This window comes from Neopelma chrysocephalum, unplaced genomic scaffold, assembly GCF_003984885.1.
Source record: "Neopelma chrysocephalum unplaced genomic scaffold, ASM398488v2 Primary Assembly neopelma1_24, whole genome shotgun sequence".
Taxonomy (NCBI): Eukaryota; Metazoa; Chordata; class Aves; order Passeriformes; family Pipridae; genus Neopelma; species Neopelma chrysocephalum.
In genome coordinates this window covers 25120908-25141151 of record NW_020897693.1, presented here as the reverse complement: position 1 = coordinate 25141151, position 20244 = coordinate 25120908, and the positions used below count along the sequence as shown (strand labels likewise).

Sequence of the window (20244 nt, the reverse complement as noted above, 5' to 3'; positions counted from 1 at the left end):
TACTGAATAATTAAAACTCCAGAAGTAAAAATAATACTTCATAAAACCAGAGGTAATCTCACAAGCATGCAGAAAATGATACTGCTTTATATGTACCTATATTTGTAGTAAACTCTAGGAAGTGTGGAGAAACTTTCAGGCTTTTTGAGCTTTAGGATGAACAAAGAAACTCATCTCGATATCTACCCCTGGAGAAATGATCAAAAACTGGAAGTCAGTCAGTCTCTCAAATTCACCACACGGTCCATAAACCCTCAGTCTCAAATAAGGCTTTTGTAAGGACTTGTTTCTTACTTTCTGATGATCAGCCCAGTGGACATTCCCCTGTTGAGGGACCGGATCATCATGGCTAGGCTTCGCGAACAAAGATTTGGGAAAGGCTCTATCCACATTTGTTACAAGCACGCTGGTGGCTAATAAGGCCAATACGAGATAGACATGTCCAATTGCAAAAGGCACAACAGAAAGACTCCTTAGGTAGTATATTCTGCAAGACACAGTTCTTTATGCATTGTCTTTTCTCCTCAAGAGTGATCCTGTGTGCAATCTCAAAGGAAGCAGCAGCGTTATAGATGGTGTGTCTCCAGGCCTCCCAGTTTGAGGCCAGAGTAGACCAGTTGTGCTGATCAATATGGCCGAGGCTGAGATGTTGTTTCAGGGAGTGAGGGACTGGATAGCTGATAATTATATGCATATTGGTTACTCACCCAAGAGTGTTTCTAGGTAAAATACATACATCAATGTGTCCATTAAATTTTTATACAAAAAAGAGATCATCATATTGTGATGTGCAAATGAGACGGAGCCAGTTTGTTGGCAGAAGTGTTTTAATGCTGGGTGGATCTCATAAGGATAGTCTCTCTGAACAGGCTGTAACACTGCATCTAAGGGAACAACTTCAAAATCTCTAGAAGAAATCAGTTATGATAATGTTACAAGCCTCTTTACTTCATAAAACTGACAACTCTCTGGTGCCTCAGAAAAGCCCTTAAAACCTGTCATAGCAACTTTCAGGGCAGTCAATGCACTAATTATACAAAAGGACAACCATTCCTTACAGTTTAAAGCACATTTAATAATCCACACCCTTTCTGACCTACATTTCATCACAGACAGAAGTCACACCTACAACTCGCTCCAGTTCTGTTCTCGAGGTGTCTAAGAGCATGTGAAGTAGGTTTTAAAACCAGCCTTGAAGAAAACACATATTAAGCCAGAATAAGGTAATCTAATTTCTATCACTATCATACGGCAGGGCTCAAGACTTCCTGACCCCATATCTATTCATATTTCCTTTTCAGATGACTGTAGTAACAAACTAGATAAACATGAACAGGACAGAAAGACACATTCTACAAAACAGTAAGGTGCCTAAACTGAATAGAAAACAATCTTTCTACTGCTTTTTCAAAATAAAGAACCTCACATCAAGAAAAGTTTGCATAATTTCTTGAAAACAGTAATAGAATCAAATATGCAGCAATTGTGTCAGGCTTTGGGAGAGCCACATGAAGCAGCAGGTTATGGCTGTAGCTCGGGTAATTTGAACTGGTCTGAAGCTCAGCTGACACAGTCCTGCCCTCTGTCCTGTCCCCAGCCCAACATTTACTGTGCAGAATTGATAGTGGTCTTAACATTCTCCTGCTCTCCTGTTTTTCTCTCTTGCTGTTTATCTTGTTTTATACTTAGTATCTCTTTAAATGCTCTAAGAGAGAAAAGGCATGGAAGATGGAAAAAACCTCCAAGTCTTTAACTGATCATTATTCTCAGTTTTATGTGAGCAATTTTCCTGAGTTTTGAGGATCTGAGTATTACCGACATAATTTCTTTAAATTTAAGTAATTAATTTTAGACATAGCAATAGAAACAGAGATTGATAATTCTTATCAAAATTCTGCATTACATGATGTTAACAGAATGCATGGACACCAGACACATTTGGTGTAGAATCTTTTGTAACATCTTCATCTAAATTCTGCTTGACATTGAGATATGGGCTACTTAAGAGAATTTGAAAAAAGACTAATAGTTATATGCTTATAAAATCAGAAAGGACATTAAGAAAGTCAGTTTACTTTTTTGAAGGAGTGCATACTGTATCAATAAATGTATGAAACATTTAGCCTGTAAAACCTATCATATGAAAAATCAGTGGTAGTTCTGAGGCAGAACTTGTAGGAAGATGTATTAACTGATCTAGTTAATACAAGCAGATGTACAGGTAACAAAGACAGGGAACAGAAGATCACTATAAACTGTGTAAGTAAACTAAGTAAGATCTTTGTGCATTAAGGCACAAAGGCTGGTACTTAGTGTAACAAAGAATGGAGATGAATTTTTAATCTTTTTCCTTTTCTAGGTTGCTCTCTCTTCATTTTTCAACAGGCCTTTTGCTCCCCATCTACAGTATGATATAATAGTTTAAACATTAAACAAAAAACTTTATAAAATCCAGAGTTACATTAATTTACCATAATTTCTTAAGTAATTACTAGCTATTAATAGTAATTTTAGCTGAATTTTCACATATCTATATATTAACATATACAAGTATATTATACGTTAATGTTAGGATGCTCATAATCCAGAGAAAGCAGAACAATTCAGTAAATAGCTTTGTTTTTCACACTGTCATTATTGTCAATAAAACTGAATTATAAAATGGTAATGCCAAACTTTTGAACAGTCAGACTAAAGTTTTTCTTCCAACAGCAGGAAAGGGCCATAGATCACATGACTGGGTGTAGTGCAACTGTGCATAAATAAATCGGTCCATTTCAGATGCTATTTCCTGGAAACATCATTTTTGCTTCTGAGTTGCCCTCTAGATACTGGCACATTTGTTACCAAGTTGTCTTGCTGTCCCGTGTGACGACTGCATAGGAGAGACAGTATCTGGGTGTGACATCCCACCCTTTAGGGGAAGGGAACGCCCAGGGGTTGCTCCCACCAGAGCAACTCATGCATCCTGGTTTTGGCCATTATCTTTCTTATAGGCCGCTTATAGCAATGCTGCAGTCTAAACAGATTCTTATGGCAGCAACTGCAGCAGTCTTCTCACTACCATTCTTTTGGCAGCTCCTCCTCCAATCCCATGGACTCGTCTTGGAGATACAAGGGTTCTGTAATTCAACCCAGTGTTCTGTTCTAAAAGACTTTCAGAAAAGTCTCAGGGAGTGAGCTGCAGGATAAAGTGTCTCGGTGGGTCCCTAACCCACCCCATGCTGAGCACCCTTTTTTTAACTGAAATCAAGGCTTTTGTTCTGAATTTTTTAAAAATAGTGGAATAAATGTTCTTCCTTGTTAACTACAAGAAACTGAAGTTACTCAATTTTTCATAATGCAATTATTTAGATTTTTAGACATAAAATGTCTCTTTAGAAAAAGTAAGAAAAATTGAAATAAACTGCTTACTAATCTTAGATATCTCTTACTTGACTCAAAATGTTCTTAAATGGCTTTTAATTTGTAACTCGTCCTGCTCTATACAAGGACTGTAAATGCAGACAAAGTATCCTCATGGACTGTCGTAGTATATATTTCTAGCAGTGATAATAGCTACATCACAATTCTTCTCAGTCCAGTTATTTGTTTTCATCTCATCATTTTACTACAAGGATAAATAAATCTGTACTTTCACAGTAGTACAACAGTATTCTAAATAATTATTTTAGGAAAAGAAGATTAGGACAAGAAATCAATTTTATAACAAGCTCAAGAGAATAGCAATGGTGATTTTAAGCACCATTAAAAGCATTTTAAATGTACTTCTAAGTTAATTCTGATATTTCTACCAATAGATGTCACTGTTACATAAATTTTGTTAGTGTTTCTTTGTACAAACTGTATTAGGTAGTCTAGTCTTTAAAACAATATCTTTCAACCCTTTCAACCTTTTCAATCCCTTCCATGTTTCTTTCCTCTTCTATTACATTCTGTTCCTTTTCCCAATTTGAAAACTTTTGCCAAAACACGTTTATCTGTAGGCTGCTTACTTACCCTGGGAGCATGTAAATATTTCCAGCTACATTAAGCTGGGCCATGTTGAAGTGTCTCGCATTGTAATTAATGCAGTTTGCCTTCTGAAGCCTTAGTGGTTTATATCCCAGGAAGTTTAGAAACCTTTCCTGTCAAACGAATGGCCAGTCTGACTCCAGTGCCAGTTCAGCTGCACGAAAACTGGGTATTGGGCTGTGCACATGGACAGAAGCACACGCACGCACACACACACACATACAGACACACAGAGGAGTGCACATGTGCACAGGTGCACACACACAGCTTGCTGACCTAAATCTTCCTGGTACTTACCCTTCCTGTCTCCTAGTTGCCAGCTCCTGCAATGCATTTCCAGGAAGCAACTAATTTAAACTAAACACCCATCAAGATTTTAGAAGTGGCACATCACATATCTTAATCTACTTATATAGTTTCAAAAGTTTTATGTATTGCTTTCAGGCTTAGCTGCACAAAGATACATGGACTCACAGACCATCTGGAAAACTGCATCCCATCCAAAATTTTTAGACAGACACGAAATAAATGCATACCAAAAATGTAATTATATATAATAAATGCTTGTTGAAACCCAATATAGCATGAATAGAGTCGTACTCACATTCAGTTCCAGGCTCAAATGCAACACGTTTCTGTTGATCTTCTCTTTATCACTTGAATGAGTAAATGAGTTGGAGTGCCCCAATCTGCAATCCAGAACCCAAGTATCTTCATCTCTGTTTGCCACATCCAAATTAGTCAGCTGTTCAGTGACATCATCCTTTAAAGCAGACTCTGCTGGAAGGCCCAAGTGAAATGAAATTAAATAAAATAATTCTATGCATCTGCAGATAATCCCTGCATACAGAAAATTATATATCTTTTTGAAACTCTGGTACACACTACCAACACTTGCACTTACAGTTCTCCTGTTTGTTTAAAAAAAAACCAGAATGGTATAAATGGGGTAGAAACTTTTTATTCACTCAAAAAAAAATCTTTTTGTTCTTAAATTTTGTGGGACAGATGTAGCATTAAAAAAAAGTGGCCTGCTTGTCTTTTCCCTATACACAGACACAGACTGTGTGTAAGATGCTTGAGTTTTCAACTGCTCTGCGAAGGCACTCTTACTCGTCCTTCTGAATGTGCTTATTTTTTAGACACACACATTTCAGAGGTGGGTGTGAAGTATAAAAACTACACTAAGGAAGCTCCACAGACTGATTAGACAAACTTTTTGACGTTGGCTAAACACAGCCTTAGTGGGGACTGTGCCAATCCACATAAGTCCCTTACACCAAATGCATAAAAAGCAGAGTTTTTCAATCAGAAGTGATACTTAACACTTTGCCTTGCTCCAGTAACCTTAAAACATAGTATCAACCTGGTTTTGGGACTGTTTAGTTACAAACAGACATGAATTTAGTGGGAGAGGTATGAACAAAACCTGACAGCCAAGAGTATACTCCTCTATGTCATGCACTAGAACCACTCAGCACTCTCCCTCATTCATAGCATTGCTGGTTTATTAGTCCCCTCCAAAAATGCCTTTTTCTGCATGATAGCCTCTACTTTAACAATGAGAAGAACAATGAATTCCATGAAGTCAGTGTGTTCTCTGAAGTGTAATGTCTGATATGATATAGGATACATACACCTCCTTTTATATTCTCTAGGACATACACACTCTTTCATATACACAGACACATTCATCCTAGAACATTTTACTGGAAACTTCAGACACTAGCATAATTCCTGGCTGCTGCATATTGTAGCTCAGCATTATAAAAGCAACCCTGGAAGTATTTAAGGTCAGATTGGAAGGAGCTCTGAGCAGCTGGTCTAGTGAAAGGTGTCCCTGCCCATGGGGTAGGGGTTGGAACTAGATGATCTTTATGGTCCCTTTCAACTCAGGCCATTCTATGATTCTATGAACTCCACTTACAATTTTGTAATTTTTAAAAGGTTGGATTTTTTCTTTTTCCCTGATTTTAAAAGACCACGTTAAAAAAGTAGCACTAGGGCTGGCAGCTGTAAGAATGTTGGCTTAAATATAGGCTGATTTTCAAACTTTCTGTTAGCTTACAGCTCCAAATAATTCAGGTGCCACACTGTATCAGTAAGCATAGTAATGTAGAACACCTGGTAAAATGGCCAACACTCCAAAGTACAAATCAGTTATTATTGTGTGAATAAACTCATCTGCTTATTCACATGAAATCTCAAAGTGAGATCCTATCAAAAGACAACATTTCTGCAGAAAGAGTAAAGAGTATTACATATACCTTTACACATTGTGAAATTATGCACTGTGTATAATATGAAACTGTATCAAGATATTCAAACACAAGACAACACATTTTATGACAGTTTCAAGTCCAGATGTGCTATCTTTAAGATCAGGGATCTTAAAAGAGAGACTTGCTTTCTGACTTTCTGAATCACTGCTTTTCTGTATATTTTTACACATTTCATAAAATATTTTTCTTGTTGGCCCGTATATCATTACATAAGTCATTCTGATATTTAGAAAACTTTAAGATCAGAAATGCAAATACTATGCTCGGAAGTATAATAAGCTGAATAAAATGTATCAGTTGAATTTTGACCTCATTTTTATTGCTCTGTACAATTAGCCCTGTTATCTCTGGCCACCCTACTTTATGTGATTATGACATATGGAAAATAGAAAGTTTCAAGTGAGTGGAGAAGAAACAGTAAAAATCAGCATTTTTAAGGTAATTGAACATTATTTGTGTCATGGTAGCAAATCTACTGTGCCAGCTTTTGGTGTTTCTCCTGATTTCTGTCATGTATCAGTGCTACAAGTTTTGTATCTACTGATTTTTCATCACAAAAAATTGGAATAATGTAATATAATCTATAAAAACCATACATGCTTTCATAGTATTATTCATAGTATTTCATGTAGTATTAAAACAGCATTAAAATGCAAATATACATAGTAAACCCCAGGAAATAGTACTATTTTTAATTCAATGCTCTTTGGGAATTCATTTTAATTTTCTAATCCCCCATTACTGGTTGCCCATCTTGCTCAGCATTACCTTCAATACTTCAAAGCTTGATTACAGTTTGTAGTTGGCAGTGTGTTTGGATCAATTTTTATCTAAGTTTTTCAAGATATCTGTTCTACATCAGCTACGCCTAAAGAGAAAATTCCTTTGTGGCAGTGAATTTTACCCACAATATGGTCACTGAAATAATTTTCATTGATTCATTAAGTGATACAGAGCTGTAGCAAGAGGCCACAATCAGAATTCCTTCTTGCAGTAGCTGGTATTTCCCATAATTAACTGTGGCACAGCTAAGAACAGTTTGCCTGCCAAATGCTTTCTGGGCCTCTAGAAAAATTAGTACCTCCCTCAGCTGCAGAGATTCAGTTTTTGTCCAAATTTAACTTTATGCACCATCATATTAATTTATGGCATTTGTTGCTGTTGGCAGACTGCTCCCAAGTCTGTTACCAAGCCTACATGCTTCAGACTCTATTCCAGTCATAACTTAATGTTGTGTTATCTACACATGATGACCCCATTCTTCCCTGAATCAGTCCTCACCTGCACACACCATTAGCATACAACCACTTGTATGGTAAGGGACCCATCCACCTCAGCAGACAGTGGAATATGAAAGAAGTTTAACCCTCTCTCTAAGTATTCTATTTTAAGCAAATTCTTAAATGCTTGGTCATATTTTTCCCTGAAGTTCACCATTCTGTCAGTTCCAACAGATGGATTTTACTGCTACTTACACTTACCCAGAAAAGAATTTTTTTTTTAAACTGGCAATGCACTGTAATCTGAGTGTGTGTTTAAAAAAAGGTCATATATATTTTATGCATGCATATGCAAAGAAATGTATATATCATTCAATTATAGACTGCATTTTGGAAGTTTTAAAATCCATATGCTTATCTTTTAGCCAGCTGAACTGATTTGACATCTTTTTTCCCCCCCTCTGAAAAACTAACGCTTCAAACAAATCCAATGGCTACTCAAACTGTGTTCCAGATTTCACAGTTTATACCAATTAGGAGTGCCTCCTATGAGCATTACATGTACAAAGAAGACTGCCCAAATACAAATCTGTTGCCATCTATTGTCCCAAGGAAATGGAAGACAGCAATGTAAATGCAGGAAGATTAAATACTTAATGCTTCTTTGGCAATTTTTACCATGCAGACTTTGTGAGTGTAAGTAAACAACTTTTTTATCTTGTCACATTTACAAGTAAGACAAATGAGGCACTTAAACCTCAGGGGTACAGACAGGGTCACATCTTCAGACTGTGATAATTAATAGTACATCCAGGATTTCCTAAAACCTCTAGTCCTATGCTGAACTTAGATAATTATATAATTATTCATATGTTTGAATTTTTTGTACAAATTACCATTCTTGTCATACAAAGTCTTTTAAACATGAAGTCTTAAATTAGCAAACAGGTGCATTAGGTAACATAGAATACATTTCTGTTAAGTCACCATTGTGGAATACACAGTTCTACAGTTTCTGTGGACATGGTATGTTTTCTCTGGGCAGTCTCTTTCTATAGAAGACCTGTTTGTACTTTCTCAGCTGTCTTGAACAAAGAACTTGGGGAAAAAATCAGCTTCTCAAACATATTTTTTGTTAGTTCAAGGAATTAGGATGAGTCATGATATCCATTCTCTCTGGGAACATGGTTTGCTTAACCACAACACACTTAAGTCTGAGGTCACTATCTTTTTAGCTATGTTTCCTGACCACTGGTCATTCTATATATTGATATTTTAATCACACTGCATTCTTTCTAGATTGCTTTGTTATATCACATATGACAAAAATAAAAGTTACTCTTTTTGTATGTTGACTCCTATGTAATGTAGAATTCTATTGCCTATTTGAATGTTATAAACACTCGCATGATGAAGAAAACCGTGTGTTAATTAGATACTAGACACTTGTGTTCACTGTTCTCCTCTTAAAAGGAGTGAAAAGAAGGTAAATAAAATTTAAGTCTTTGCACACCATTTGACAATGAGTCTCTGAGTGCAAAGTTTTGTAGACCTTTAAAGCTTTGGGGGTCTTAAATTTTAGAAACAAAGAAACAAAATTAATAACCAAGTAGATTTTTTCAGCAACTGGACCACAAAACTGAAACAGTCTAAATGCAGAAGTTGCTTATTTAAAGACAGCATTTTGACAGTAGAGATGAACACTCTGACCATCAGAACTACATTTAGAGGACTTTAAATACTACTAACTTAAGACAATGATATTACTGTAGGGATTTAGCTGTTGCAAGATCTTACATCAGTGAGTTACAGCACATTAAATAGTCTTGGCTACACTTCCTTGCTCAAAATAGATTAGGCTTGACCAATGTTGTTGAAAGCATTGGTGGAATGTGACGATAAACTGAGCTGAAAAGTCAACCTACTTTTTTTTTTAATTTATGGGAATCCAAAATATGCAGATCCTACCAAAATTATTTTTTTGCTACGGGCACCTCAAATTTCATGATCCATCCCTCTGGCTGAACCTTTTTCTTTCTAAGCAGTAAATGCTTTCTGATTTTTCCTGTTTAAAATATCTCTTTGTTACTACACACAGCATTTTATTAAAAATAGCATTGGAAGTATTGCACAGTTCCATACACATGTCAGCTGTGGTTATTTCAGATCTGTTACTATAAAGACATTAATTCTGTATAAACATATAAACTTTGCACTCAGTGTTCCCATGTATGTAGCTGACACAGAGGACAATAAGATTTGATTTTCTACCGTTAAATTCTATTTTAAAGAAATTTGCAGATGACACCAAGCTGGGGGGGAGTGTCGATCAGCTGGAAGGTAGGAGGGCTCTGCAGAGGGACCTGGACAGACTGGAGAGTTGGGCTGATTCCAATGAGATGAGGTTCAACAAGGCCAAGTGCCGGGTCCTGCACTTTGGTCACAACAACCCCCTGCAGCACCACAGGCTGGGGACAGAGTGGCTGGAGAGCAGCCAGGCAGAGAGTCTGGATTGACAGGAAGCTGAACATGAGCCAGCAGTGTGCCCAGGTGGCCAAGAAGGCCAATGACATCCTGGCCTGTATCAGGAACAGTGTGGCCAGCAGGACCAGGGAAGTGATTCTTCCCCTGTATTCAGCACTGGTGAGGCCACACCTGGAGTACTGTGTCCAGTTCTGGGCCCCTTAGTTCAGGAAGGACATTGAGGTGCTGGAGAGTGTCCAAAGGAGGGCAACTAGGCTGGTGAAGGGACTGGGGCACAGGCCCTATGAGGAGAGGCTGAGGGAGCTGGGTTGTTTAGCCAGGAGAAGAGGAGGCTCAGGGGAGACCTCATCACTCTCTACAACTACCTGAAAGGAGGTTGTAGCCAGATGGGGGTTGGTCTCTTCTCCCAGGCAACCAGCAGTAGGACAAGAGGGCATGGTCTTAAGCTGTGCCAGGGGAGGTTTAGGTTGGATATTAGGAAGAAATTCTTTATCAGGCATTGGAATGGGCTGCCCAGGGAAGTGGTGGATTCACCATCCCTGGAGGTTTTTAAGATGAGACTGGATGTGGCACTTAGTGCCATGGTCTAGTAACCATAGCGGTGTTGGATCAAGGGTTGGACTTGATAATCTCAGAGGTCCTTTCCAACCTGGCTGATTCTATGATTCTACTGAAATATGAATAAGTAGAGAGAAAGATAAGAAGAGCTGAAAGGAAATTTAAAAATCTAGAGGAAGCTATCCTCCTTCCCTTTTAATTTTCCAGATTTCCCTTATGGGAAGGAAGCAAATAGAAGAAACCTGTTTGCTCTGCTGGAGGCTCAAGACTGAAATCTTAGCATCAATACAGTTCTTTCTGTTGTATTGGATGGAATGTAAAGAACATATGGAGCTGCCTGTGCAGAAAAGTAAACATCGTGTACTAGGTAGATGAATAAATCCTCTTAACATTAAGAAAATCTGTAGTTTAGTGGAGGAGTAGAGAAATTGGAAAATTATACTAAATGCTGTCTTTGGGAACAATGATATGTGTCATCTTTCTCTGTAATTTATATAGTTTTATTGAATCTGTATTGTAGCATGAGGTGATTCATACTATAAGCAGTTTAGCAAAATCCTTGCTGCAGGTTGCCTCTGTTTCCACAGTACATTTAAGAAATTCTTTTTCATGATGACAAATTGCAGATTTTTAAAAGCAAATGTTAGGTGTGGTACTTGCTGTATAGCTCTTACAAAGAAGACTGAAGGGCACAGTACTTAGTACAATTTTTAAATCAAATCCCTCAAAGTGGTGAGTATGGTAACAAAGGCCTGGAGTGGCAGTTGAGATCCTTGTAATGCTAAGAAAGCTAGAAGCTCCTAAAGTATCAATATCCAAAACAATTAACAATTTATTGTCTTTTGGCTGTGTCCTATTTCTCCTGGCAAACAGTAAATACAACTTAGTACTGCTAGTATTGGAGGAAAAATGTTAAAGAGGCTTCAAATCCATCCAATTTCTAACAGAGAAATGTATCACCAAGTGAGATTAAGACCTGGCTAGCAAATAAATATTAGTGTGTTATTCTGAAGTGTGAACTTGAAATAGGATATTTTTCCCACAGGAGGTGATAAATTGTACATGGCCTTCACATAAACTTCTAATATTAAAAATGAACAGCAAAAAATGGTGAAGGTAAAGATTTCTGACCTAGAAAATTTGACTGAACAACCACTAAATATAGGGATGTGAAGGAAATCCAAAATATTTACTTTTTTCTGAAAAATATTCGTGCAACTTAATGCAGAGTGTATCAACTGCAAAAGCATATGATACAACTCAAAGCTTTTCACAAATACTTCAGAATTGTCACAAACCTAAAAAATATTAGCAACATAGATGGTATAAATTCCTTTTATAAATTTAATGCTTTTGCATTAAAATAAGTTTTCATTTAGAATGTTGACATTGAATGCGCTTTATAATTTTCTTATTAAGGGTTTACATTTACAGTAACTTATATCCTTTATACTGCTTTTTTCCTTAACCTCAGTCAATTTATTCTAGATAAAAATCCCAGATCCCTAAGAGAGCAAACTCTAATAGCAAAAATAAGAATACTTATCACTAAATTAGTGTAAAAAAATTAGTAGTATTTGTCTTAGGAAGCAAAAATAACAAACAAAATCAAAACCAACAAAAAAAAAGCAGGATCATCACCAGAAAGATGAGAGAACTGTATTCAAGTTTCAATGCTGTGCAATCATCTAACATGTGCTCAAGAAAGCTGAGGAACAGGAACTTTCATAACAAGTACAGAATTTATTTTCTGCATTAGGATACAGACCTGTAAGGTACTGAGCAGCTTGACCCCATTCAAACCTACTGTTTTAGCCATACTCAAATTTAACTAGTTTAGTTACACTGAGCAAATAATGAGCAAAACCTGCCTTGTCACTTTCCAGCCCAATCTTGCTTAGAGATGCAAGCAGGATGCCCTCCAAGTGTTCAGAATTGGCATCAAAAGCAAAGAAACAAAGATTACTAAAAATCCCAGGAGGACATAACACAGGAAGCAGTTGACACTTCAGTGCATATTCTGAATCTTTTACTATTCCCAAAGTAGCTTCATGTGTCCACAGCAAAACACCACAATCAGTGTTCAGGCCAAGGTTCTGAGCTGCAATACCAGGAACTTTTACTGAAAGGTTCCTTTTTAATGCCAAAGAATTTCATTGCTCACAGTAATTCCAGATGGGGATAACGCCCTAAGTGATATAGTTAAATATCCAATCAGCCTATAATTATACAACATTTCCCAAGTTAGCCAATTGTGGACATACAAAAATTAAATTCTATAGAAACTTTTGAACTACCTGACAATTCACATATGTTTTTGTTAATAAGCATATGCTAAATGTCTTGTGGGGCTCTAAAATAGATAATGGTGATTTTCCAAAAAACAGTTTACAACTGTTTCTTTCATTACCTGAAGTAATTTCTAGTACATACCGTATTTTTTATAGATTGCCCTCAAAGCAACTACCTAAAACGGAAGCATGCCTAATACTGTAATTGCTATCTACTATGGGAGGTGTTTCATTGTGTCTTTTTACAACTGGTTTTCTAATCTGTGGCCTTAGCCAGTGAACTAAAAGAATGTGGAGTAGGAGACTGATATTGAAATTCTTTATTCGTTATTTTGTTTAGCAAGATTTGTCCTTGCAAGCAATAGTCTTTGAAAAGATTAGAAACCTGTGGCTAGTGCAATAAGGAGAACAAAGAAGCATATAGAAAATCCAGACAAAAAGCTACACAACTGAAAGCTAACATTTTTTAGGCAGCAAGCTAGGAATAGAGGCTACAATGTCAGCAGGTTCAGTAAACGTAATAAGCTATTTAATGACTTTAAGTGTTTACATTATTTTTCTCACATGCTGTTTAGAATATTTCCTGTTATACACTGGTTCTCACTCTTCTCTCAACTATCAGAAAGAAAAAGTCACCACAAAAAAGATTTTGTTTGTGCAATAGATTAATAAAAAATCCCTGACAATAAATGATTTTAAATAATCTACATCTTTTACCTTACACTTCAAAATGTTGAAAACTGCCTAAAATAAGCTTTAACATTGATGAATCTATTTGCAAATGTCACTTAGGTCACTTCTACATTGAATAAATGTTATTATATAAATACTTTTTTAGTGCAGATATTAAGATTTGACTTACTGAAGTATGGATAGAAATGTGCCAAAGCACTAGAAGCAATAATTAAAAGAACAGCCTGTATAGGTAACCAGGGACACTACCGACAGTAACAAAACTAATTAACACTGAGTATGCTATTTATATGTAGACCATGGGGCATATGATTCATCAGTGAAAAACTGCACTGTGATAACATGATCTGTGATCTTCCTCCTCCTCCTCATGGAATAACACCACATTGCATGTGACATTCTTATGCCTTTATCCAACAGGAAGCCACATGACAGCCCAAAAGATACTGACAATCAGGAAACAAAGATAATAGGCAGCAACATTGCTTAACATTCATGAAAACCAAAATACACAAGACTTTGCAGCAAAAGGATCATTTGTTTTATTACCAATCCAGCAGAACCCAAGAGATGCAGTGAGGATTTGACAGCTAGTGTCTTTTTCTCTCTAACCTCATTAGCAATGCTGTCCAGACTGCTTTAACATATGCAATATCTCGAGTGAGAGTGATAATATCCTGTGAATGGGCAGAATCAACTTAGAGAATTCACCTACCTAGAGATCTGTTGAGATCATTTTCTTCTGTAAAGTCCCACAAAAAGTTTTGTAACACTAATTTTCTCCATCCAACTGGAAGGATGTCTGAGTCAGTGTCATAAAAACTACTAATCCAATAGCTAATAGTACTAATTAATATTAGTACTATTTAGTAATACTGCTAGGACAGCTTTTGATGCAACCCTGTATTCTGTTAACTATACTAGTTTCAGACATAAATTACTATCTCTTCCTGATTCTGGACTATGTCATACAGGTACACCAGCTGAACTCCACACCAGTGGGATATTTCTGCACTATTACATGGTGTCAATCTCTGGGACTCATTCATCAAGATGTTAACTCAAGAATGAGCTTAAGAACTGGCTCCTTTTCTTGGTTACTTCTTACTTCTATTCCAGCTCTTGTCTTTCATTCAAAGAAAAGCCACCAGCTTCTCGTACACTGCCTAGGCCTGTGGTAGTGGGAAGAACCAGTGCAAGATGCATGGAGCATGGCCCATGGAGATGTAGTATTTTGCAAAAAATGTCAATAATAAGAATCAATTACATGTGAATTTTTTTTTGAAGTGCCATTATTTAGCCTCACTTGTCAGAAATATAATCCAGATAAAAATGATCCTCCAGAAAAATTTAATAGCTTCCTTCAAATATTTTTTAATCTAACCATTTTTTGTCGTTGTTGTAGTAAAAATATTTTTTTTCTCTGGCCTGTTTCTCACACATAGGTAAACTATTCAGCTGACATTTTAAAACCCTCAGTTTCAGATAAGCACACAAGATGTATATTTTTATCTGAAATTATTAAAGTTTGATGAATTCATAAGCACTGAATTCATGTGATAGACAGCAATAATAGCTCCAACTGTAGTTTATAACAATACTCAGTACCTATTAAATAATAAAATATCATCTTATGTGCCTTCATTCCAATGTGCAATCTGTCCTTTCCCTACTACAGACAGTCCCAAATTCACATCTGCAAGAATGTTATCTTTTAAGTTACAGATCTGGTAAATTAATAGCTATCTAGAATAAATGAAAAGGTACTAAATATAGTGCATTTTAGCTTGTTGTTTCCCTGGGAAGTGGTAACAGTCCAAAGAAAGATACAGAATTAATTATAATAATGAAATACTTCTGGTCATTTACATATTTAAAAGCAAAATAAATATTGACATAGAAACTGCAGAATCAAAGGGAAGGGTTGGTGAAAAAAATCTGCAGAATTGAAGCATTATTATTGAGGTTTTTTTCCTTTTTCTTTTTATTTTTTCTTTCCCTTTCTCATTTTCTCTTTTTTTAAAGATCTATTTTTATATGTCCAAATCCTGTAACTTAGCATGTACAGCTGTGTCAGACTCCTAGAGTGGACAGATTTAAGCTATAGAATCAACTAAAATTTTGAGCTTAGCAGTATGCTTAATGCTAAGCAAAAAAAGTAACACAGCACATAAGAATTGACAGTTTTAAAAAAGAAAGAGGCAACATATTTCAAACAACATAACATGAGTCAGGCTCAACTACTTACTGAAAGAGACAGAGAATAATAATCTATTTTTAATGGGGAAGGACTTGCACAATTTGTCTCTCAACAAACACCAAAACTTCCCAAAATATCTGAGGTGTAAGGAGTAAGAGATGTGAGATATTCAAGACAGAAGGAAATGGGGCAGTGTCTGAGATAGTCAACACGCCAAACACAGAGCCAAAGCAGAGGAAGTAATAAATGGAGGAGCAGGCAGAAAGTTGCCCAGGGTCAAGGATTAAAATGAGAGGAAGGAGGAGAGGGAGAGCTATGAGACAAAAGTGAAGAGAAAGGTGATGGAGATTAAGGAGAACAAACAGGCTGTGAAAAGATTCTACTGGAAGTACCACAAGTATCAGTCAGAAAGATTTTCTTGGCAAAGTATATAATCAAACAGCTTAAACAGCTATACTTATAGCTGTTATAGGGAGGGCAAGTTCTTCAGGATAGAAGCAATAAAAGATAAATCCTAAAATTAAGAGTTTGACCATCAAACCATTTAACCATGTAAATACTGAATGTGTGCAAGTGCAAAGACAACAAGAATATCACTTATCACTTAATACAATTTGAAATGTAATCATGGGTCAGTTTATACACCACCAAGCCTGCTGCAGGAGTATACCTGCCTCAGAGGGGAAAAGGATCCTTGCACAAGAGTTAGCAGGGCTCACTGAAAGAGCTATAAATTAGATTTGAAGGGGGAAAAGGATAAAATCAGGCTTGTTAGAAATAAGCCTGGGGGCAGCACATCAATGTTTGAGAGATGGTGTCCTAGCGAGGTACTTCAGTCTGCCATCTCAGAGGAGGCAGGGGATGGAGATTCATGCAGCAGCAAAGACCCAGTGGATACTGATGTGTTAGAATGGAAGTGCCTGAGAACAGTTACATAAAAATTAGGTCTTCTTCATTCAAAAAAGTGGTGGGATCAATAGCCCAACTCAAGTGCATCTACACCAATGCAAGCAGCATGGACAACAAAGAGGAGGAGCTGAAGGCCACCATGCATTAGGAAAACTGTGCAAACGTGGTGGGATGAGGCGCAATTGGAGTGCTGCATAAACTCTTCAGAAAGAACAGGTAAGGAAGGAGAGGTGGTGGGGAAGGCCTGTATTCTAGAGCATGTCTCGATTGTCTGGACCTTAATGACGGTGATGATAATGTTGTTAGTTATCACATGGGATATACCTGTGAATTCCGCATATATTCACAGGGAGGTAGAAGAAGCTAGGATGAACAAGATTAGAGAGGCCCTGCCTCCAGGCAGGGGAGGAAAGGGACAATAGGGTCTACTGGACTGTGTGGATCCAGTGGCCTGGCACATCAGAACCATAAGAATTCAAAGCTTTGGTTGAGACTTGTGCTCAGCATACCTTAATGTCATCAGGACATGTGGGGGCAGAGTCTATTTCCATTTCTGGGGTGACAGGGTGTTCCCACTAGTTGACAGTGTTAGAAGCTGAATGGAGCTTAACCAGGAAAGAGTGGCAGAAAACCCCCACTATCACTGGTCCAGATGCCCCCCGTATGCTGGGCATTGACTACCTCAGAAACAGGCACTTCAAAGACCCAAAAGGACATTGACGGGCAGCCTCACTCCAGCACCACGCAAGCGTCTGCCAGTAACAAACCCCAGCTATCTGCTATTTCCCACCACCGCTGACTCTCCAACCATTCCTGACAGGTTTTCCAGCCATGGTGGAGGCAAGCCACATGGAAGGCTGGTCATCTTGTCTCTGTCCTGTGGCCATATGTGTTTTTTCCAGGTGGGGGAGGCCAGCTGCCATCCTAATTTGGTCCAGTGGACAGGCTTGGGAAGTTTCTCCTCATCAGTTTGTTTAACCTAGTTTTATCAGTATTGTTATTAGCATTTCTTCTTAGTAAAGAGTTATTTTTTCACTTACATCCAGGCGTATTTGGTCTCTCTCTCTACTGGAGAAACCAGGGTTATTGAATCCGAGGGAGGAGACTTCTGAGGTCTCCACCCCTCCAAATTGTCTCAAATTGAGAAAATAAATTAAGGTTCGAACTAATTCCTTTAGATTTATGGTTTTCCTGGCACCTCCAGTTTTTTTGTAAACATGTAGTGAGACGTACCCGACATGAATAACATATGAGCTCAAGAATAACTTACAGTGGCATCCATGAGTGACTTCTCTTCAACTGTTAAAAACTGCTGCCAACTGAAAATTCTGCATTCAAACAAGATGGTGTATGTTTACCATATTCATTCTACTGTCAACATTTTGGTGCACTTCAGTTATCTTTAGGGGTTTTCTCCCAGGTTAAAGACAATATTTTTTTTTGTGCTTTAAAATATCCTGTTGTCCTTCCTTGAACGTGACGCAGTTTTACTATATACATTTAGATACAAAGAATGAGAACTGCGAGATATCTGAAGTTTGGGAGCACTACATCTTGTAAAGTAGAATAATGTTTTTGGAGTTTATTTCTCTTCCAAAAATTTCAAATCTGATTTTTGGAAAGCTATTGAGTTTTCAATAAATATTTACATGGAACTATCTTTCAAGACTCAAAGATCTCATACATGAAATTGTGCCAGGTCCTGCACTTTGGTCACAACAACCCCCTGCAGCGCTACAGGCTGGGGACAGAGTGGCTGGAGAGCAGCCAGGCAGAGAGTCTGGATTGACAGGAAGCTGAACATGAGCCAGCAGTGTGCCCAGGTGGCCAAGAAGGCCAATGACATCCTGGCCTGTATCAGGAACAGTGTGGCCAGCAGGACCAGGGAAGTGATTCTTCCCCTGTGCTCAGCGCTGGTGAGGCCACACCTGGAGTACTGTGTCCAGTTCTGGGTCCCTCAGTTCAGGAAGGATACTGAGGTGCTGGAGAGTGTCCAAAGAAGGGCAGCGAGCTGGTGAAGGGACTGGGGCACAAGGCCCTACGAGAAGAGGGAGCTTGGGCTGTTTAGCCAGGAGAAGAGGAGGCTCAGGGGAGACCTCATCACTCTCTACAACTACCTGAAAGGAGGTTGTAGCCAGATGGGGGTTGGTCTCTTCTCCCAGGCAACCAGCAGTAGGACAAGAGGACATACTCTTAAGCTGTGCCAGGGGAGGTTTAGGTTAGACATTAGAAAGAAGTTCTTTACAGAGAGAGTGATCAGACACTGGAATGGGCCGCCCAGAGAGGTGGTGGAGTCACTGTCCCTGGAGGTGTTTAAGAAGAGACTGGATGTGGCACTTAGTAACCATGGTGGTATTGTATCAAGGATTGGACTTGATGATCTTAGAGGTCTTTTCCAACCTGGTTGAATCTGTGATTCTGATTCTGTGAAATGGTCAGCTTCATTTTATATATGAAGTGAAATTGTGGGGGGTTTGTGCATGGCTTCCTATTTATTTCCTTTAAGTTCACCTGCCTTTTTATTACTTAGTAAATGCTTTCTCCAGTTCTCCACAGCACTTCTCCCAAAACAGCATGGTATCATATGCATTGGCTAGAGCAGTATTCCTGACCCTCAGAGAGGTCGGGTTGGATATCAGGATATGTATCCTCAGGCACACCAACATTAATTTTACAGTTAGTGATGAAGACTGACTATGCCTGGGTTAACTGTTGGGATAGTGAAAATGAGAGAAATGAAAGGAGAACAGCACAATGAAGCAGGCTTCAGAAGACATGAGGAAACAAGCTACTTCAGAACAGCTACCTCTCAACACCACTCATTTCTTTTGTTTTCAGTCCTTCAATAAAGGACTGGCTAATTATAGCAATCTTAAAATGGCAGACCAGAAATGATGCAAAAAAAGTGTTAATACATTACTTTAGTAGTTACTGCCTAAATTTCTTTTTAATACAGTCTGTATTTATTCATATTTTAACAAGTATCTGCCAAAATGACAAGCAGCATTTCACAGTCTCAACTCTGACACATCAACATGTTAAAACCAGTCAAGTCTGGAGACAGCTTTTTATTTTCTCTAGAGTGCTTTTTTTGGAAACATTTTTTCAGTGTATGGCTGACTGCATAACATCTGCAAGATACTATGTGCATGTTCAATAACACTTGCATGTCAAAATAACCGTAAAAACCACCAGAAGAAGCCACAAGTATCTCAGCTTTATCAAGGCTTTCTTGAACCCAAAGGATTCTATTATGAAACAAAAGAAAACACTCTTTATTATGTAACATGGCCCTTTTTATTGGCCTCAGTCAGGTCTGGCAAAATAAAGCCTTAGATGTCTAAGTACCTAACAAGTGGTCTGCTTAATTCACTAGAAAAATGTTTCTGTCATTCAATTCATTTTTGCAACATTTTTATGCAGTTATATTACATTACTGAGGAAAAAAACCAAGCTGTATTCTTTTGAAAGTTCAGAGTCTAATTAAAAGGTGGTTCATTAGCCAAATGGATTTTTGTCACCTGAAATTTTTCACTGGCATGCTAAGGAACCAGATATAAATACCAGTCACTACTGGTATTATAGCTGCCAGT

The 20244-nt window shown here is 37.7% G+C and overlaps 1 protein-coding gene across 1 annotated transcript in view; it reads right to left on the bottom strand.

Annotated features, from left to right (window-relative positions):
- Positions 1-3000: 3000 nt before the first annotated feature.
- The window catches only part of LOC113981501 (formin-1-like), a 51395-nt gene continuing 34151 nt past the window's right edge, over positions 3001-20244 (bottom strand). Inside the window, exons 3-4 of the mRNA XM_027708908.1 lie at positions 4619-4794; positions 3001-3181 (exon numbers count right to left, since the gene is read on the bottom strand). Coding sequence (XP_027564709.1) covers positions 3170-3181; positions 4619-4794 — 188 coding nt within the window. The 3' untranslated portion in view covers positions 3001-3169. The remainder of the gene's footprint in view (positions 3182-4618; positions 4795-20244) is intronic.